This window comes from Rhincodon typus, chromosome 32 (genome assembly GCF_021869965.1).
Source record: "Rhincodon typus isolate 14 chromosome 32, sRhiTyp1.1, whole genome shotgun sequence".
NCBI lineage: Eukaryota > Metazoa > Chordata > Chondrichthyes > Orectolobiformes > Rhincodontidae > Rhincodon > Rhincodon typus.
Window position 1 is genome coordinate 29,867,764 of NC_063363.1, and position 23,090 is coordinate 29,890,853.

The 23,090-nt window shown below is 42.5% G+C and overlaps 2 protein-coding genes across 2 annotated transcripts in view; both read left to right on the forward strand.

Moving 5' to 3' along the window:
• hepacamb (hepatic and glial cell adhesion molecule b) overlaps positions 1–23,090 on the forward strand; it is a 361,487-nt gene that overhangs the window by 228,181 nt on the left and 110,216 nt on the right. The window lies entirely within an intron of this gene.
• The window catches only part of fez1 (fasciculation and elongation protein zeta 1 (zygin I)), a 96,798-nt gene that overhangs the window by 34,937 nt on the left and 38,771 nt on the right, over positions 1–23,090 (forward strand). Inside the window, exon 2 of the mRNA XM_048615339.1 lies at positions 10,163–10,220. Within this exon, the coding sequence (XP_048471296.1) occupies positions 10,163–10,220 (58 nt within the window). The remainder of the gene's footprint in view (positions 1–10,162; positions 10,221–23,090) is intronic.

Here is a 23,090-nt window from a genome sequence, read left to right on the forward strand (position 1 = left end):
ACACACACACACACACACGCACTCAAACACACACACACACAAACACAAACACACACACGCACACGCAGACACACACACACTCTCTCACAGACACACACACACACTCTCACACACTCTCACACACACAGACGCACACACACACTCTCACACACACACACACACTCACACACACACACTCTCACACACACACTCTCACACTCACACACACACACTCACACACACACACTCTCACACACACACTCTCACACACACACACACACTCTCACACACACACTCACACACACACACTCTCACACACACTCACACACACACACAAACACAAACACACATACACACAAACACAAACACAAACACACATACACACAAACACATACACACACACACACACAAACACACACACACACATATATATGTAAACCATGTGAGGTTAGGTTAGTCACCATGACAAGCCTCCCCATTGCCAATCCCAATATTGTGTTTCATTCTTGTGGCCTCTGAACAATGAATTTAGAGTTTAGAAAAGTGTGAAGTGATCTGGTTGCTGCAGTTTAGTAATGGACAAAAGAACTGGGTTAAATACTCAGGCCAATTGTTGCAGGATTATAAATGAATGTTCTCTGAATCAATTTGCTGCTTTGTACCAAGGCTCACAGTCAGTGGGATAACTCTCATTTCAGCTTGCGGCTGATCTATATTTAAAGTGTCAAGAAATTAACAAGGCAAAGATTCTAGCTGGAGCTGAGAAACTTAAAACAAACTGTTCATTTGGAATGGAATAAATTATGTAAGTGAGACCAAATACCAAATGTTTTGCCTTGTCTATAAAAACCCCACAGGAGGAGTATTTCCATGGGCTATAACCGTCATACAGTCAGTAAAAACCTTTTTGTGGTCTTGTACAAGATGTTTACATGTAATAAGATCAGGCCTATGCATAGCTTTTTTAAAAAATGTTTCTTCATGGAATGAGGATGTCACTGGAAAGGCCAATGTTTATTGTCCATCCTGCACTAAGAGTCAGTCACATTGCAGTGAGTCTGGAGTCACATACAGGCCAGACCAGGTAAGGATGGCAGAGTCTTTTCACTAAAGGACATTAGTGAACCAGGTGAGTATTTTTCATGACAATAAACAATGTTTCCCGGTCACCTTTCAGCTATCTCTTCATTCCAGATCATTGTTGAAATCAAATTTCACCATCTGCCTTGGTGAGGTTCAAACCCGTGTCCCCATAACATTAGCTGGGGTTTGGGATTGCTAGCTTGGTGCCGTTACTATGACACTACCTGCCCTCCTCCCGCCCAGCAGGATGGTAAGGGACCACATGACAGGCTCAGCTTCCAGTTCCATGGGGTGTGATGTCTCATAACTGCTTTTGCACACGCTATTTTTAGAGTAAAAGTACAGCAAATCTTTATTTTACAATGAATACAGTCAGTAAAGGCACCTCAGGTGCTGGATTTGATAAGATCCCCCACCAGCAGGATTGAAGATGGGGCGGACTGGATGCCGGTGATGGTGCGTGCAAGGAGGCTGCTTGTTAAATCCAGCACAAGACCTTCCCATCAGTGAACAGACTGCTGCGATCTGGATGGAACGTCATGGGGGATACGGTACAGCAGAGAATTGAGTAGGTCACTTCTCCACACATGGGCCTATTAAGGGCCTTGTGAAGCCAACTAATAACCATCTTTTTCTAAACACAAATTTGTTCGTGGAATGTGAATGTCACTGGCACAGCCAGTAATTGTTGCCCGTCCCTAATTGCCCTTGAGGACTAGGTGATGAACTTCCTTCCTGAATCGCTGCGGCCCATTTAGGGTGGGTTCACCCACAATGCAGTTAGGGTGGGAGTTCCAGCAAATAACAGGATGGTGTGTGGTTCGGAGGGGAAGTTGCGGGTGGTGGTGTTCTCACTTATGCTGCCCTTGTCATCCAGGGCAATAGAGATTGCAGGTTTGGAAGATCCTTGGAGAGTTGTTGCAATGCATCTTGTAGATGGTACACACTGCTGCTACTGTGCATTGGTGGTGGAGAGTGAATGTTGAAGGTGACAGCCAGTGAAGCTGGCTGCATTGTCCTGAGTAGTGCTGAAATTGTTGTGTGTTGATACAATTGCACTCATCCATACAAATGATGAGTATTCTATCCCACTGCTGACTTGTGCCTTGTTTGTTGTGGACAGACTTTGGGGAGTCAGGAGGTGAGTTGGTCACCACAGAATTCCTATCCTTTGACCTGCTCATGTTGCCACAGTATTTAAATGGCTCATCCAGCTCAGTGTCTTCCCAGCCCAGCTATTTTACTCATGGCAGGAATGAATGGAGCAAGTTTCCTGTGGGACCCCTGTGCCCATTTGAGACATCCACATCCCTCAAGATCACACTTCCCTTCATCTCCGTCACACCCCCACACCAGAACTTGGACCTCTCAAACTTTATGCTCCCCAGCTCCCGCATCCTCTTCATCAGACCCTGCTAATCTGGCCTTTGCTGAGAGCAGAGAGGTCATTCTGGAGCTGTACAAAACATCAGTTAGGCCACAGCTAGAGTATTGTCTGGAATTCACATTGTAGGAGGGAATGTGATAGCACTGGAGAAGGTGCAGAGGAGATTTACCAGAATATTGCATGGGCCAGAGAGTTTTGGTTATGAAGAGAGATTGGATAAACTGGAGTTATTTTCCTTGGAGCAGAGGAGACTGAGGGAGGGGGACATGATTGAGATGTATAAAATTATGGGTGGGCATAGCCAGGGTTGCCAGGAAGGACCTTTATCGCCTTGGTGGAAAGATCAAAGAACAGGGGGCATAGATTTAAGGGGTAGAGATTTAGAAGGGATGTGAGGAACAACCTTTTCACCCAGAGAATGGTGGGAATCTGGACATCAGTGTCTTAAGGGTAGTGCAGGCAGAAACCCTCCTAACAGTTATGAAGTATTTTGATGTACACTTGCAATGCCAAGGCTACAGGCTAAGTGCTGGAAATTGGGATTAGAATAGTAAGGTGGTTATTTTTGATCAGCACAGATGGGTCAAAGAGCCTTTTTTTTGTGTGTTGTACACCTCTATGACACTAAATGACTGCAATTATTTCCCTGAGCCCACTCCGTACCAACTCTTTAGCTGAGGGACATGCGGCAGCCATGATGGCCTATAAAATCCAGCCCAGATAAAGAGTTGACACAGTCAGTACTGTAATAAATAGATTCAGACCCATGAGCAATTTTGCTTTTTGAAGCTGAGAAAGGACAGTTAGTGAAAGTGCAATGTCTAGGCATTCAGGGATGCTACACACCAGGAATGTAGTTGTGATTGAACATGGCTTGCCCTTTGCTGTAGTAAGACCCTGTTAGTTTCCATGCCTCGTGTTAGTTAGCACACTACTCAGCAGGAAAAGGGAAGCACCACCAATTTAATCAAAATAAACCACACAGCAGCAGGCAGGTAACTCTGCAGTGTAGTGCAGTTGTAACGGAATTGCCTGCACTTAGTAACTGATCCCCAACACAGCAGACATCTTCACATTCTGAATATCGTGATGGGTTTCTGTGGATACTTTATCATATCAAATAAAACCCCAGAACTGACATTCTCTACCTCACATTAACTGTTCAGCATTCGGTACATTTATCAGCAAACCCTTCCAAACCTGCAATCTCCAGCATCTTGGAAGACAGAAATGAATGTAGAACAAACATGAATATTTTACATACATTTGCAGTAAAATATGTAATTAAGGCTGGTGTTTTATGCCTGCTGATCTTATCATTGCAAAATTTAATTTGTTCAAAGTGATAGTAGGCTAACTTTCAAAATGACTTGTTTCTTTTGACAACCACTGATTGCTTACCAAGAATGCAAGGAAATTCAAAACAATACTGATCACTAAAGGAAAGAGGATATGTATATTACTTCTGACTTCTTGTCAATAACTAAAAGCATTTCTGTTCTCCAGTCAGGTAAAATTGAAGCATGTGATGAGGTCCTTTGGAGAAAAGGGACTGTTGTGCGTATTTGTACCTCAAAGTGACCTGCAGCCAGTATTTTATGCAAACATTGAAACAAAAATGTCTGTTGCTGCAAGCTACTATTTTCTACTTGAGCAGCAGCGTGGGAGATCAATTGGTTATCTCGGTAATGAAATGATATAAGAGGATGAGGAACGAGTGGGCACAAATATGAGGTAATTCGCAAAAGAAGCAACTATGCTGTGGAAAGAAAAATCACACAGGATTGGTCTGGAGCATGCTTCCTGGAAGTGTGGAGGAGGACAGCTCAGTTGAGGCTTCAAGAGGGCAATAAATGATTATTTCTATAGAGATAATATTCAGAGTTATGGGAGAAAAGGCAGGATAATGTCACCAAGTCCTAATGCTCATTCAGAGAGCTGGTGCAGGCACAATGGGCCGAACAGCCTCCCTCTGCAACATAGCAATTCTGCAATCAATTCTGTGACCAAACAAATCTAGACAAGAACTAATTAGAAAGCAGAGAAAAGTCAGCTAAAACACAACTAACAAGTGAAGAAGCAAATTCGTAATGGATCTAAAAGTTCTGCTTCGTCTGTGAGCGAGAAATATGAATAGAATGATATAAGTAGCCAAATATCTTGCATTCTATGGTATGACTACCACAGTCCATCACTTACTAGACAGTTCTGTCTGGGTCCTTACGGTAGAGTCATTACAACAGTGAAAAATGAATCTAAATTCTGAAACTAAATTTTGCTTTGGCACGTGACTGATATGAAAATAAATAAGCCACAGCCCATAAGTCAATATTTCTCTGTAAACAGAAATTCAATGTACTGAATTCTGTTTAACAGGGCCTGCCCCGTAAGGATCCAAAAATAATTATATTATCCAGGAGTTGAAATGTCAAACTCTCCTCAACAGTGCTCAACACGAAAGCTCCATTTCACAGGCCAATGCAATGGGCCAAACCGCAGCTGCTTTTTGTTTCAAAACCAGTCATTAGTTTACCCTCAGGATTCACATTTAATGTGGCAAAAGCAAAGGCAATGTTCTCCTGATCTTAAAAAAAGTACAGACAGTGGTTACAATTTGGAACTCATCACTACCCAAAGTATTTGAGGTGAATAGAACAGAGATACTTAAATGGAAACCTTCATTGCTCAGATCTTTGAGTATAGGAGTTGGGACATTATGCTGAGGTTTTACAAGATGTTGCTGAAGCCACTTCTGGAGTACTGTGTTCAGTTCTGGTCACCCTGTTATAGGAAGGAGAGGGTTCAGAAAAGATTTACCAGGATGTTGCTGGTACTGGAGGGTTTGTTATAAGGATAGGCTGGTTAGGCTGGGACCTTTTTCACTGGAGCATAGGAGGTTGAGGGGTGACCTTATAGAGGTTTATAAAATCATGAGGGGTATAGATAAGCTGAATGGCAGCTGTCATTTCCCTAGGGTGGGGGATTTCAAGACTAGGGGCATATTTTTAAGGTGAGAGAAAAAAGATTTTGAAAAGGACGTGTGGGGCAATTTTTATACACAGAGAGTTGTTCGTGTGTGGAATGAACTTCCAGGTGAAGTGATGGGTGCAGATACAACATTTAAAAGGCATTTCGATAAGTACATGAATAAGAAATGTTTGGAAGGATATGGGCCAAGCACAGGCAGGTGGGACTAGTTCAGTTTGGGTTTATGGTCGGCATGGACAGGTTGGCCTGAAGGGTCTGTTCCATGCTGTATGACTCTATGACTCTATATTGTTCATTAGGGAAAAAGAATATGTCCTGATAAGGTTAAATGAGGAGGAGAGTGAATTCCAACCTAGACAAGTTGGGCCAAATAGTCTTAGAGTTATAAATTCTATGTAGTACACAATTTAAAAATACGTGTAAATCATCTGACAGATAATAAATCTGTTCTCATTCATGAAGACTCTAGCCAACACTGTGCTACATGGCAACTTGAATACTTTACCGTGAGATGCAGCCAAAGGTCTTGATGTTTAACCTTCTCGGTGCAAGTACTATGCAGAATGTGAAATTCTTTCCTTTACATCTGTTTTTTGTTAGGCTAGAGATTTAGCTTGTTGTCCATGCCACCATATATCCCTCTGCTAACTCCATGACCTCATGCCCTTCATTTGAATCTATTCCTCTGTACCCATCTCCCACAGACCCTCATAACCTTCATGTCTACTTATGCCCCTCACCTCACACCCCATGATCCTTTTTAGACAACATGCCAACTTATTGCCCTCAAGCTGTTCTTTCACCAATCACCCTTTGCCCAACAACTACCATGCCAACTCACCTAGTACCCACCCAAGCAGAGATGAGACAATAATATAAAATTCTTTTTAAATAAAGTTCTAAATAGGCATTATAAGACTTCACTATGTTGCAAATAACATACTCATACGTAAGATTAAACTACATAATTCATTACAATAAAAAAGCATTAGAATTTATTTCTGGTCCCACTTCTAAGAGTCTATAACCACTGGAGTGGTCTTTCAAACTATAAAATGACAGACACACTACTGTGGTAATGAATGTTTATGAAATCAATCAATCATCACTAATCCAGTAGAGGGACCCCTCTGTTTTATGTTAACAGACAGTGCAAGGTAGCAAGCAATGACCTTCTTTAACAGTCCCAATATTTATTGAACAGTTAAAGAGCAGGTCATTTAAACGCCTTGATTGTTTGACAACTCTGTTTCACAGTTTGTTTTGACAGGGTCTTCTTGACACTGACAGTTGATTTTGATGAGTGCATTTACAGTTCCAATGAACTTAACATTTATGCATTTAGCATAAATCTGGATTATCTGCAGACATATCGAACATTTAATAGCAACAGATATTTTTCTAAAGAGAATATATAGCCTAAAAATAACTGAGAATGTAAATTCTGAGCAATGTAGTTCAGCCACTGTCTGGAAAGCCTGTTTGGATTATCCTCAGTATGAAGGCAATCTAGGAATATCAAGCCTGAAGAAAACTTCAAAAGGAGAAATGCACTGCAAACTGAACTGTAATGGTCTGTGAGTATCTCAAACTGTGAGCAGGTTAGAAGAACAGAGAATGGTTTGGATGACAGTGGTTTGTGCGTTCTGTTTTCAAGAATATTTAACAAAAGGAGTTAAAAGCCAGTTCCAACCCTGGTCTGTATGTGCGGTGAGGGTCACAGCTGAGAAAATCCCTAGTCACCCCTGCACTGCAGATGCAATGAATTGAAATCTATCTCTCTCTTTGCTGAAAACAGGTCAAACTGCAGTTAAAACATGGCCCTTCAGCTGACCTGCAGATCCAGGAACTTGAAATCCACCGTTTATCTACTAATCATAGTTCTACCAGAATCATCCATCATAACGAATGTAACATGTCACTGCTACTTTGCATGGAACTCAGACACTGATCTGTCTATGTCTTTTTAACTTTTATCTTTTTTGTTGAATTGACCTCTTATTCCTAATTTGTATGCATGTAAGTTGTTTTATTATTTCTTTTCCTGTTTATTAATTAAATACTCACATTTTTGTTAATTTGATAAACCTGATTAAATTTGATCTTGACAAAACTTAAAACTCATTTGGTCTGGTGGAAAAGCAGATATAAGAGAGGGTTCTTTTTGTCAACAATGGAGGGAGGTGAATGGATAAGGAAGGGGAGCCTGTCAGTCTCTTCTCATCCAGGAGTTTGACAACTTGGCACATCTGTATGGAACTGAAATAAATTGGGGGATCTCACCTGAGAATGATGCCTACTTAACAATCCCAAAGGGCACTTAACCATCCTTGAAAATTACCTGATCTCCAATAGAGATATCCCAGGATGATATCTATGCTTGTACTCAGCACATTTCAGGCATCACACCCTTGTGGTACTGAAATACAGAGCAGAGGCAGTTTGTAGTTTAAATGGCAAGCTGCCTCCATGACTCAATCTTATCCTCTCCCCACTGTGAAAATGGGAAGTGCCGTGTGTTTGAGGGAAGGACTTCAAATTTCCACTGTGGTGAAATTCCAGGCTGAGATTTTCATTAGCCATGTGTGGAGCAGGGATTAGTCATTCCACATGAGAATAAGCGGGCCTAACTCTCGCTTTTGCTTCCCCCTTGTAATTTTGGCTTGCACCCTTAGAAACCTGCACCTCCAGCAAAAACCAGCGCTAAACTGCATGGGCAAAGTTAAAGGCTAAAACTTTCACCTTAACCTCTGTCACTCTCAATCGTGACATCTCTACCCTTACTGTCAATTTTGCCCTTCAGGACACCCCACTCCTCTGCTGAAAGTCAACAACCCATCCTTAATCTCTTCGTCCTGTCTTCTCTTGTTCACAACACCACCCACACCACCAGCAAAGTTCATTCTCAGCTCTTGAGTATTCACACACTGAGGCCTAGTGATTCACCCTCAGTAGCTCCCTGTTTTTACCCAATCACTTGCATGGAGGTTGGGTACATAAACCAGAACAGACCTCAATCTCTGGAACATCTGATAGATGAAGGGGTGCAAGGCACAAAGGACCAGGTTTCCTGGACCTCCCACCTGAATGTGCATTGTAGAGGAGGGGCCCCAAGAGTAGATACTGCCAAATGTCTTAACCATTAACCAATGATATTGCAGAGCAATTTCATTGTCTGTTACTACACTATCAGCTCTCAAGCTGGTGTTTGCAAGAGATGCTGCAAAAGATATTGATTAGCAAGAATTGAATGGAGCAATTTAATGCATGCAATAATTTAAGTGGCACTTTCAGAAACTGGTGCACAGATGAGTCCATTCAATCTGCTGCGAACGGAGTTACAGACAGCTTTGTTGAAAATGTACTCAGTACTGATAAAGCTTTGGAGAAGCAGGGATGACAGGAAATTATTGTAGCATGGCTGGTTCCCAGTGGGGAGCAAATCTGTTAAGATCATAAGAAATAGGAATAAGAGTGCGCTGTTTGGCCCCTCAAGCCTGTCCCGTCATTCAATAGGTTCATGGCTGGAGTGGAGTGGTTGATTGTCCATGTGTGTTGGGTGGCCAACCCTCCTGGTTGAAAGATCAATATCCAGGCCACTTCTTTGTGAAACAGAGGCAAAAAGTCATTTGATATAAAAATGTCTTTTTTTTCATTTTGTTTGGAAACTTTTCTTTCTTAGTTGTAACCATACTAGAGGAAAATGTTTTGTTGACACCATAAACCCAGACCCCTTCCCCCGCTTTTTGGGTAAAGGTATTGGTCCAGGTATTAATGCACAGAACAGCTAGGATACTGTCCAACTTGACTTGATACAGGGTTATTACACAATGAAGCAATGGTACATTCTCACAATTAGAGTGGGTGCTTGGAAAGCCAATAATCCAAGATCTGTCTCAGGTGGTGAATTCATCATCAGATCTCCTGGTGTGACGTTGGAGAGTCGATTAAACTCGACTCAGTTGCAAGTTGTTGATGAAGATTTTCTTCATACATCTTCCCTTGCTGTGATTTTGCCATACAACATAATATCTGGTTTTGCTCCATTTAATTAACTTTTAATTACATCATGTTCCTGTTTGAAGCTCTTACCAGAGATGTCTTTTCTCTGGCCTTCCTTTAAGGCTGCGCTTGAAGAAAAGTGGCTGTGTGGAGTATTATCTCAAACTCCCTTATCTTCCTGGTCACAGGGACACAGTTCCCCCATTGCTCTAACACAATTTCAGACTGTTAGCAATAATCTGTTGCTTGACCATTATCTTCTGTTCTCATGCCCACAATGCATCTCTTCAGTCAGGACACCAATTTTTTCTTTGATGCCTGCCCCGCCGCCGTGAGATAAACCCGGCACACAGAACCTCAGCACAACCAGCTTACATTCATTAATAGGAAGGAAACTAAAGCCTGATTACATGATTCAAAGTGATTAGTACAATAAAATAGTCAATAATGCATTGGCTTGGCCTACAACAGCCAAGAAACATTCAAGCAGCTAATGATATTCTCTCAGAGATATAAGGAACAGCAGATGCTGGAGAATCTGAGATAACAAGGTGTAGAGCTGGATGAACACAGCAGGCCAAGCAGCATCAGAGGAGCAGGAAGGCTGACATTTTGTTTCCAAGAAAAATCTGAAGAAGGGTCTAGGCCCAAAACGTCAGCCTTCCTGCTGTGTGCATCCAGCTCTACACCTTATTATCTAATGATATTCTTTGTTGTGTGCAGTTGGAAAGCTATGTTCTATGAGATGAACAGTACTGTCAGGATGTTTGAGAGCAAGATGGTTGGAGGCTCAAGACCGTGTGGTGATAGGTCTAGAAATACCTCCAGTCAGAATTAGGAACCCTTAACAGTCTGTTTTTAGACTTAGACTCCCTACAGTGTGGAACCAGGCCCTTCGGCCCAACAAGTCCACACCGACCCTCAGAGCATCCCACCCAGACACATCCCCCTATAACCCACCTAATCTACATATCCCTGAACACTACAGGCAATTTTAGCATGGCCAATCCACCTAGCCTGCACATCTTTGGACTGTGGGAGGAAACCGGAGCACCCAGAGGAAACCCACGCAGACACGGGGAGAATGTGCAAACTCTACACAGACAGTCACCCGAGAGTGGAATCGAACCCAGGTCCCTGGTGCTGTGAGGCAACAGTGCTAACCACTGAGCCACTGTGCCGCCCACATCAATTTCCCACCTCTACTATTATCAGAGTTTTCTGGGGCATCATTATATTTGGAATTTTACTTTGGGAGGTGCAGTTGCTTATCTCACCTTGCTGCATCACGAGACCCAAACGTTGTTGGTACTGGTTACAATCAGTATCACACATTGACTGAAATGGTATTTCAGTCTATAAGTGTCTGCCTGTGATTTCTTTATTTGCCAGCCAAAAAATAACAAGCTAATGCTGGCATAAAAATAATGGCGAATGGAACTTTGTCAGGCAACGTCAGCCTCCCAGTCTTCGGTCTGCTGTTCTTCACCAGGCTGTGGAACTCCGCAATGTAGCTAGACAAAGATACAGGCGCTGACTCAAATCAGTGGATAAAATCAGCACAATACCATTTGGAAAGGGGACTTTGGCATTTAGACACTCTAAAACATTGAGTAAATACCTCGTACCTTGTAGACTTTGTCACCATTTTGAGTATTGAGTATTAGGTGTTGATTTTTTTCTCCTCCTAGGGATTTGCTTTCACATGCTAACAATGTCCAGACGTATTTAACCTGAACAGAATATTGTGGCTGAGCACATCAGAAGGTTGTTTGGAAGAAATCACATTGCTGTGGATTGAAGGCACATGGCCTGTTATGTCCATGTCAGGAGGACAGGTCTCCCTTACATGGGGCCAGCGGTTGGATTTTGAGTAACTTCTGCTGGCGCCAGTACTTTACTTCCTTTATGTTGAATTCAAATTTATCGTTATGTGAAAGCACAGAAACATGAGTTCTGTGCCATTGTTTGTATTTATGATTTAGGAGCGGGAATAGGCCATTTGGCCCCTTCAGCCTGCTCTGCCATTTAATCAGATCGTAATTGATTCAAATGTAACCTCACCTCCCCTTTCATGCTTACCTCCTACACTCTTTGACTTCCTTGTTAGTCAAATCTATCTACCTCTGTCTTAAAAATATTCATTGACCCTGCCCCGCAGATGTAATGGGCTGAAGGACCTTTCCCTATGTCGATTCTATGACTCTATGATTCTATGCCTCCACCGCTCTCTGGAAAAACAAGTTCCAAAGACAATCAGCTCTCTGGGAGAAAACATTTCTCCTCATGGTCACCTTATTTGGAAGACCCCCTTTTTTAAAACTGTGTTCTCCATTTCTTGTCCCACTCACAAGGGGAATAATCCTTTCAGTCTGTTGAGAACCCCTGTCAAGTGTCCCACTTGTCGCAGTTTATTCAATATTAGCCCATCAACATATCTTTATATGCTTTTCTACCTCTTTTATTTATCTGGCTTCCTTTTAATTTAAACTGAAATTCTCAAACTAACCTGGAGGGACTTATCACTCACTGGACAACTCAACACTGACATTGGGTTGACAGTATAGAAAATTGCCAAGCTATGTCCTGTACACAAAAAGCAAGATGCATCCAAACCAGCCAATTACCACCCCATCAGTCTATTCTTGATCATCACTAAAGTGATGGAAGGTGTTACCAACAGTGATATCAAGCAGCACCTGCTCAGCAATAACTTGCTCAGTGACGCCCAGTTTGGATTCTGCCAGGGCCACTCGGTTCCTTACCTCATTACAGCCTTGGTTCAAACATGGACAAAAGAGCTGAATTCCAGAGGTGAGGTGAGAGTGACAGCACTTGACATCAAGGCTGCATTCGACCAAGTGTGGCATCAAGGAGCCCTAGCAAAACTGGAATCAGTGGGTATTGGGAGCCATACTCTCTGCTGGTTGGAGTCATACCTGGCACATAGGAAGATGGTTCTGGTTGTTGGAGATCAGTCAACTCAGCTCCAGAATATCTATGCAGGAGTTCCTCAGGGTAGTGTCCTAGGCCCAACCATCTTTAACTGCTTCATTAATCACCTTCCCTCTGTCGTAAGTGAGGAGTAAGGATGTCCACTGATGATTTCACAATGCTCAGCACCATTCATGACTCCTGAAATACTGAAGCAGTCCATGTTCAAATGTAACATGGTCAATATCCAGGCTTGGGCTGACAAGTGGCCAGTAACATTCACGCCACACAAATGCCAGGCAATGATCATCACCAGTAAGAGACAATCTAACTATATCCTTGGTGTTATCGTCACTAAATTTCCCAGTACAAACTTCCTGGGATTTACCATTGATCAGAATCTCAAATAGACTCACCACATAAACACAGTGGCTACAGAGCAGGTCAGAGGCTAGGAATACTGCAGCGAGTAACTCACATTCTGACTCCCCAAAACCTGTCCACCATCTACAATGCACAAGGCAGGAGTGTGTTGGAATACTCCCCACTTGCCTGGATGGGTGTAGCTTCACCAACACTCAAGAAGCTAAACAGGACAAAGCATGATTGGCACCACACCCACAAACGTCCACTCCCTCCACCAACAATGCTTAGTAGCAGCAGTGTGTGCCATCTACGAGATGCACTGCAGAAGTTCACCAAAGATCCTTAGCCAGCAGCTTACAAACCCACTTCCATCTAGGAGGTCAAGGGCTGCAGATATTTTTGTATTCATTCATTCATTCATTCATTCATGGGATGTTGGCATCACTGGCTAGGCTGGCATTTATTGCCCATCCCTAATTGCCCACAGGGCAGTTAAGTGTCAACCACATTGCTGTGGATCTGAAGTCACATGTAGGCCAGACTGCGTAAGGATGGCAGTTTCCTTCCCTAAAGAACATTAGTGAACCAGATGGGCTTTTCCTGACAATCGACAATGGTTTTGTGGTCATCTTTAGACTCCTAATTCCAGATACTTACTGAATTTACATGCCACTATCTGCCATGGCAGGATTTGAACCCTGGTCCCCAGAACATCACTTTGGGCTTCTTGATTAATAGTCACCTTCCCTATCTGGAGCATCACTAGCTACAAGTTCCCCTCCAAGCCACTCAACATCCTGACTAGGAAATGTATTGCCATGCCTTCACTGTCGCTGGGTCAAAATCCTGGGATTCCCTCCCTAAGGGCCTTAGGGGTCAACCTACAGAACATGGACTGCAAAGGTTTAGGAAGCCATCTCGCCACTGCCTTCTCAATGATAACTAGTGATATGCAATAAATGTTGGTCCAGCCAGCAATGCCCTCTTCCCATGAGTGAATAAATTAAAAAAAAGGAAATGTTGATGTGCTCTCCCATTGAAAAGGCACCAGAACCCAAACCCAATATCCATTTAAACTTCTGAAGTTTATATATAAGTAGATGAAAGCAAAATATTTATTAGCCACAGCATCCTCTGCGTCTCATACAAGGCCTACCAGTCAAAGGTTACACTTTAATTTGAAAAGTGAAATTGGCCAAATTAATTGTCACCAAGGCCATCATGTTGTGAAATTGCCAGCCAATGAAGAGGAGAAATAAAAATGAGCTCAAGAGTCTTCAGAGAGAATTCATACTTGGTTTACAACAGTAACAAAGTTATTCTAATCTATTATGAAGGTCTACTTAGCCCTGAGCTGGAATATTGGGCAAATTCATCGCTCTTTCTGGAGGTCCAGCTAAAAGTAGACGGGTCATACCCATTTCAGCTGTCAGCAGAGCCCAGGTTTACAGTTTGACAGTGGCAAAGAACTGATGATACCTGCCTGCCTTTAAAGGGGAGCCACCCAATCAGAGGGCCTAACTGCTCAGCAGTGCCACGAAGAGCAGTGGTCACTACTGGCTCTGCGGCTAGGTGAGGAGGATGCAGTGATTGACACCCAGCCTCACGCCATGCAAAATGTACCATTGGGGCTAATCAGGCAGACCTCGGGGGGTGAGTGGGTTGGATGAGTGATGTTACCTTTTGTTAATCTTGAAGTTTACCAAGAAACTTTGAGTAATGCTGAGAAGCTTCCAATAAACTCTGCCATGGTCACTTTTCAGGAGGCAGAAAGGACTAAAAGAGTATGTTGACAGGATGAGATGAAATAAGGTATGAGTGACATTGAGTGAGGCGTTCTCTGACACAGAGAAATGTGACGTGATGCATTTTGACAGGAACGGCAAAAGAGCCAATATTTTTAAAAAGTGTACAATTCTAAAGTGAGTACAGGAGTAGCAGGACCAGGATGTATGTGTGCATAAGTCACTAATGGTAGTAGAACGGGTGAAGAGCAGTTAATAATAGAGACTTATAATACAACAGTGAGAAGATTATATTAAACTTGACTAAAACATTGATTCATCCTCAACTAGAGTAGTGTGTCTGGATCTGGTCACCATACTATAGGAAGGATGGGAAGGCATTTGAGAGAGTGCAGGAAATATTCACAAGAGTTGTTACACAAATGAAGAACTTCAGTTGCACAGATAGATTGCGAAGGTGGGACTGTTTTCCGTGGAGAAAAGAAAGTTGACAAGATTTGATCAGGGCATTCAAATTCGATGGGTTAGGGTAGGGAAGATAATAGGGAGAAAATGTTTCCATTGGTGGAATGATGAAGAATGATAGGGCACAGTTTCTAAGAAGCAATGGAGACATGTGGAGAAATTGTCTTGTGTAGTGAGTGGTTCAGGTCTGGAATGCACTGCATGAGAGTGTGATGGAGATAGGTTCAATCGGACATTCAAGAGGGAATTGGATTGTTATTTGAAAATGAAGGGTTAGAGTTACAGGGAGAGTGCAGGGAATGTGCACTCCACATTCAGAGGGTTGGTACAGATATGATGGGTCAAATGGCCTCTTCCTGCATTGTAACTAATTTATGGTTCTGAGTGAATTGGTTATGCTTCTCTTTATTGACATCAGACTAATATCCATATTCTGCCAATATTTACCACTAGCTAAATCTGTTTCTGAGCTGTGAAATTCTGTATACCAATATAGACCCAATAAACTGTTAAACAGATGAATTGCAGAACAATTTATTCATAAGCTTTTATTATGCATTACAAATGAGATCATTTCCCAAATGATGGCAGCTGGATTGTATTTGAAAGGCTGCATTGTCCTATAAGGAAATGCCAAGCACGTGGCTGAAGGCTGATGCTCCCAGTCTCACTGAGCCCATCTGTGCCTCCCCTGCACTTGGTACGAGAACTATGTCAATTAGCATTGAATTGAATTAACATAAAATTAGCACAAAGCTTGGCAGAAAGTGGGTATCCAGAGGCTATCTGTCCAATGCCAGTTGCTGGAGTGTAACTGACTGGGATCTGAGCAACAGGGAAGCGACTGAGGAGCTGCACTTTAGCATCCCAGGTTTAAGGCAAGTCTGAAAATTCGCACTTTTATATAATCTTTTCATTGATGTGCTGTGAATGAACTTAGGCCAGGGTAGGTTTACATATCTGTGTAGCACCCAATTGTCTCAGTCACAGAGTTTAACAGAGTCTTGCTCCCTAATGCAAATGCTGACTTTTTATCTTGTTGAATCTTAGCTAACATCTCTGAAACTAACAACTTGTAGGTGTAAAGATTGCACCTGAGTGCTGTCTAATGTTACTATTTGTATTCACTAGGGCTATGTACTTTGCTGCAATTCACATTTGTTCATGCATTCACTCAGCGATTATTTTTAGCGCTTTCATCGCCTACCTCATCTTGTGATTGCACAGCTCACAATGCTTCATGTTGAGAGTTACAGAACATGATGTGCACTGAGCTGGTAGGAACTGCCGATGCTGGAGAATCTGAGATAACACGGTGTCGGCACTGACTCAATTCTGTGAATCAAAAATCATAAAGTCTGTCCATATTCATTGATTGCAGAACTTGGTTATCGGTCTTTGTCTGACAGTGCTGCCCTGATGCTTTGCGATTGTTTCACTTTAGTTGTGCCATTATAATTATTTTTAATTTGTTATCATTTTTATTTAGGGTGGCTCAGTGGTTAGCATTACTGCTTAACAGCGCCAGGGACCCAGGTTCAATTCCAGCCTTGGGTGATTGTCTGTACGGAGTTTGCACATTCTCCCCGTGACTGCATGGGTTTCCTCTGGGTGCTCCTTCCATTGTCCAAAGATGTGGAGGTGCCAGTGTTGGACTGGGGTGGACGAGGTCAGAAGTCACATAAGAACAGATTATTGTCCAACAGGTTAATTTGAAATCACAAGCTTTCATCGGGATGAAGGTGCAGCGCTCTGAAAGCTTGTGATTTCAAATAAACCTGTTGGACTATAACCTGGTGTCGTGTGACTTCTGACTGCGTCCAAAGATGTGTAGGTTAGGTGGATTGGCCATGCTAATTTGCCCATAGTGCCCAAGGGTGGGCAGGCTAAGTGGGTTAGCCATGGGAAATGCAGGGTTACAGGGATAGGGTAGGGGTGTGGGATGCTCTTCAGACGGTTGGTGTGGAATCAAATGGCCAGCTTCCACACTGTAGGGATTCTATGATTATTACTTTAATAATTATTTTTAGCATGCTTAGAGGATTGGCTAACTAAGAGAAGATAGAGAGTTGGCATAAGGGGGTCATTTACAGGTTAGCAACCTGTAACTAGTGGTGTGCCACAACGATCAGTGCTGGGGCCACACTAATTGACAATACATATTAATGATTCAGATGAGGGATGTCAATGTGTTGTAGCCACATTTGCAGATGACACAAAATAGGTGGGAAGGCAAGTGGTGAGGATGACATCAAGATTATACCGAAGGGTATAGACTGGTTTAAGCGAGTGGGCAGAATCTAGGCAGACAAAATATAACATGGGAAAATGTGAGATTATGCATTTTGGCAAGATGGACCGAGGAACTGAATATTGTTTAAATGGAGAAAAACTGCAGAAAGCTACAGCATGGAGGGAATCGGAACTCCTGGTGCCATGAATCTCAAAAGTTAGCATCCAAGTTCAACAGGTAATAGTGAAGACGAGTGGGATTCTGGCTTTTATTTCAAAGGCGATGTATAAAAGTAAAGAGGTCTTGCTAAAAGTATACAAGGCACTAGTCAGACCACAGCAGGCAGACTGAGAACAGTTGTGTTCCCCTTATCTAAGAAAAGATATACTGCCATTGGAGGCAGTCCAGAGAAGGCCCACGATGGAGAGACTGACTAATGAGCAGAGGTCGAGTTGGGCCTGTACTCATTGAAATGTAGAAGAATGAAAGGCAACCTTATTGAAACATACACGAGTTTCAGGTGGCTTGACAGGTTCAATGTGGAAAGGTAGTTTCCCCTTGTGGGAGAGTCAAAATAAGAGGTCACCCATTTAAGACAAAGCTGAGGAGGAATTTCCCTCAGAGGTTAGTAAATCTGCAGAATTCTTTACTAGAGAAAACAGTGGAGGCTGGGTCATTGAGTATATCCAAGGCTGAGATAGACAGATTTTTAATCTGAAAGGAACCAAGAGTTATGGGGAACAGGCAGGAAAGTGGAGTTGAGAGTTATCAGATCAACCATGATCTCATTGAATGCCAGAGCAGACTTGATGGGCTGAGTGGCCTACTTTTGATCTTACGTTTCATGGTCATTTAATCACCTGCACAGACATTTTTATGACATATCTCTGGGGTAGTTTCAACTTGAACTTGGCCTTATTAGTCTAAAGGTAGGGGACACTACCTCTGCACCACAAATACAATTTGGTTTCATGATGTCTGGTCATCTAAATGGTTGTAGTCACGTTTATTCAATCTTGGCCAGAATGACAAAAGCGCCATCAATACTAAACCACCCCCATCGGTTAAAGACTTGAATTTATTTATAATCATGATCTTGTGACATTTCAAAGTGCTTTACAGGCAGTTTAGTGCTTTTGAACAATTGAGACAATGAATAGTAGGAAGCAGAATAACTGTTTTGTCCCAGAGGCCCAAAGTAATGATCAATCTGATTTTCACCTAGCAATATTTTAAATCAGGACACCGGTGGGGTCTATGCAAAATAGTTTCACGGGATAGTTCCCATCTACCTGAGAGCACAGCCTATGATTTGGTTTAACATTTCACCAACCAGTGGTGCCTCTGACAGTATGGCACTCCCTCAGTACTGCACTGGAATATCAGCCTAGGTTTTATATGCATGTCTCTGGAGTGGGATTTGAACCTTCTTAAAAGTGAGATATAAGGGGCTGGAAGAACGTACCCAACGCCACCCTCATCTTGATGGCCACCTTTGTGTGCTGCATCAAGCTGTGCGTAGACCCTCAGTATGCAAACACCAAGTGTCACTATGTACTGTGCTTCTACCTGCTGTTGTACAGGATGGGACAGGTCTCCATATGGCAAAACGCTCCAAGTTGTTGTACTGTTCTGTATTACCAGTCCTTCATGGAGAAATTTGCAAAGAAAAACAACTTTGACCTCAAATCCATCAGGAAATAGCATCCTCGCGACTCTGCGTGAAAAGGAGAGGCTGGATCCTGTCAAGGTCGTTCCCTGAGCAGACAGTCAAAGTCATTTGGCAGAATGCCTCATCACCAGAATTTTCTAACAAGCACCAAGACATCGCTTGGCTGGTGGTGAGAAGGGCACTGCCCGTCAGATCCTTTATGTATGCCCAGACTCTCTGTGCCACTGCACAATGCCCTCAAATTGGATTTGGTTGGGGGGGTGCTGGTGGCGGTGGTGCTGTGGGGAGAGTTGGGGGTGGCATAGAGACTGTCACAAATCATCTTCTGGAATGTTCCTTTGCAAAGGAAGCCTGGAGGGAGATGCATTGGTTCTTGTCGAGGCTTGTCCCGAGCAACTCCGTGACACAGGACTGCACCTAAAGGACCATCAACTCACTGAAAGATGTTCTTTGGTCTGCCCAAAACCTGCTGGTCTTCCAGACCAAAGAATTGACCTTGACCAAGTGTTACGGCCTAGAACATTTCAAGGTCCAGGACTACGTGCTGAGAGAGGGTCTAAATCTTTGGGCAGCTGCTGCCAAGGCACACTGGGGAAACAGCACTGTCTAAGGTCTTTCTGCCAAAGTACAGTGGGGGTCTGTTCAGTCATTGGACCCTCCCAGTGCCTCAAATGTATGTAAATATAGTCTTGTGTAAGTAAGAAATGCTTTGTGTTTGTTTGTTCTATCTATGTAAAGACTGTGTGCAGAATCAAACTGCTCTAGTGGCTATATATGTCTATAAAGATTTTTTAATGAATAAAGTATATTTCTGAAATTAAAAAAAGGTGAGAGATATTTACCATTGACCCATGGCTGAATAAGTTGCTGGAGTGTCAGTGATACTAACACACATTTTCTTCAGCATTTTTACATTAGTTCAGAGGTCACAGTTGTCAAAACAGAGTACCATGAGGTGAATGTCTTACAATTATAATTTGCAAAGGTCATACTTATACAGTAGTTGCAATCATTGACTTATCATTAATTTATCTTGGGCAATATTGCAATGGCAAAGTAGATGGGGCTGTGTGGGAAATAGGCTGTTTGTTAGTGACAATAAAATCACTGTAATGTTACGGTGCAGAAAGAAGCCATTCAGCCCATCAAGTCTGCACCAGCTCTCCGAATGAGCAATTTGTTGTGTTCCATTCTTCCGCCTCCTCTCTGTAATCCTGCATATTCTGCCTTTCCAGATAACAGTCTAGTTCTATATGAATGCAATTGAATCTGCTCCGCCACACACTCAGGCAGTGCATTCCTGACTTTAACCCACTCACTGCATGGAAAAGTATCTCTACCTCATTTTTGCTTTTGCCTTTTTTTGTCATTTACTTTAAATGTATGCGCTCTCTTTCTCAAACCTTTCACAAGTGGGAAGTTTCTCCCTGCAATCTCCCAAGGCAAAGTTGCATGACATTATTTTTGTAGATTCATGTCAGTGTAAGATCCAATCTGAAAAATCAGAGATCTGCAGGTGCCCAGCATTTTGTGAAATGAGAACGGTGTTGAATTACTTTAGCTCTAACACTTGTCTCCAAAGCCCCCGTAGGAACTTCAAAGTGATATAGGGGATGTCTTAATTTGCCCAAGATGCAGGGCAGGGCATAATTGAAGCTTCATCATTGGCAGTGGGTCACTGTGCACAAGCTGGGTGTGGACTCACACCTTCTCTGCAACTTGATTGATTTTGCTGTGGTGATTTTCCTTGGAACAATTGCATGGAATTTCTTAACACAGTTTGCAATTAGAAGATGGAATTCTATCACAAATGAGAACTACAAATGAATTCATAACTAAATTAGATACTTCCTTTAACAATATCAAGGCAAAGGGGAATGAATGACAGAGTGGGACCTCATTAGATCGTCTTGATTTTTTGACAATTGCTCGATGGCTACAGAGTGCTATCTGCAGTGCACGTTCAATCTCCATACTGGCTATGGCAGTACATGGAGACCTGCTTTCTCACCTTGCCTCTTGCCTGTGGAGAGGTGCCACTCAAACTGTCAATCATCTTTAATGAAGAGAGACGCCTTTGTGGACTATAATTAATTAGTTTAGAACAAATTGCTATTGACAGGTTCTGTTTCAATGTTGGCATCCAATTATCTGCTCATTTGCATGGCCTTCAATATGGGTCTATAAATGACCACCTTACAGATGCTCATACTTACGAATGCGATCCCATACATAGGTGTAATTTAAAATATCCAACGTATGAACATTTCCTATATTGCCTTGCGTTGTGCTCCAACTTGCATACAAATCGAGTTGCATAAGGACTCAGAAACAGAGCCCATTTGTAACCGGAGGACTGTGTGTGTTGAGACAGGTCGGAGCAGGATCCCACCCATGCTGAGAATAGAACATTGAGGATGAAATTAAGTTTAATGACATTGAAATTTAAGGCAAAAGACAATTGAAGGAAAGTATCAAATTAGAAATCATCATAATCTGTCTGCTGTGACTCACCATGAAGCACCCTGAGTCACAGGGTTTTGGGTTCAAGTCCCACTTTAGAATTTGAGCAGAAAATCCAAGGCTGACTCGCTAAAGCACCGCTGAGGAATTACTGCATTGTCAGAAGTGCCACCTCGTAGATATGACGTTAAACCAAAGCTGCTGCTTGCTTGGATGCATATTAAGAAATTCCAAGATGTTAATATGAACAAGAATTATCCATGGTGTCATGCCCAATATTTATTCCTCAATCAACAGATTGCACTGTCATTATCACAGCACTGATTTGGGATCTTGCTGTGTACATAGTGACTGTCACGCTTCCTACATTACAACAGTGACTACACTTCAGGAATGTTTTATTGGTTGTACTGTGATAGAGTTAGGGTTAAGGTTTGGGTTAGTGTTCACTCTAACCCTAACCCTTACCTTAAGCCTAACCCACTTTGAGATAGCCAGTGCTTGTATTAAAGCACCATATAAAGGTAGGCCTTCCTTTGTTTCAATCCTGAAGATCCTTGGAAAGTTTTGAAGGATCTTATCCCCCTTTTAACACTGCCAAGGCTGCAGTGGAGAGAGTCAAAGAAGTGACTAAGAGCAAAATATTCAAGATACAGGCATGACCTTACAGCTCAATGATGGAGCAGCGAACACCTTCCCTTTGGGTGGGTCACGAAAGGCGATGCCTGAGGCCAGCTACGTGGCAATATCTGCACACGCTCATATTGCCACATGCCGACAAGAACATTCAGGGTGCAACTGAGCATTGCAGACACTAGATAGACCAGTGTAACAATGAGGATAGCTGGCACTGGTATGTACCTGAAAACAAGTCTCTGCTCTCTTTACCAAGCTGAGTAGTCACAGCTAAGCAGGATATGTAGCTATCGATTATCCTGGCTTGCCACACTGAAAGCAGGATCTGCTACAGTCAGGAGAATTCCGATAAAGCTTCAGATATCACAGTTACTCAGCACTCATGAAGCAATCATATCTGTTCATGTCAGGCTATCTTTGGCAATAGGGCTGAAAGCAAGATCTTGGCATTTTTTAAATTCTGTGAAAAGAAGTAAGTCCTCTTAAGTGATCAGTATCTTCTAAAGTGTTTTGCAACTAATGAGGTGCTTTTTAAAGCATTAACACAATAGGTGAATCAGTGGTTATGAATAATGAGCACAGGTCACTTAGCATAGAGAATGGAAACTACAGGCTGTAGCCAATGGTGAGAAGTGATATTATCTAATGTGTTCTGAAGGAATTCCTGAGAATGGAATGAGGGAATAGATGAATGGATACATTAATTAAGAGGCAATTGATTTTGAGTTGGTTGTATAAATATGGGGAGCTAGTAATCAGTGGGATATGAAATTTATGGAGCGTGGCTAACTGAACTGAAGCTTTTACATAAATCTGTGCGCTTGTATTCTGTTTAATGCAGTTATAACAAAAGGGCCCACTAGTCAACCAGCACCTACCTCAGGTAAGGAAGGCCCTGACCAGAGAGATATTCACCACGGTTCAACCATCACTGGGCGCTTGAAGCTTTTGGTCCTTGCTCAGCAAATGGATAGAATCAGCAACCAACAAAAGGAAAGCAGATGCCAACCTTTTGGCAAGATGGCATGTCAGGAGCATGTTCACAGGATACATGACAGGCAACTTTCAGCTGATCAGTAACGTGGGCAAGGCAGCCTTGATTGATGTGCAATCTGAACATTGGCATAGAAATTCCCC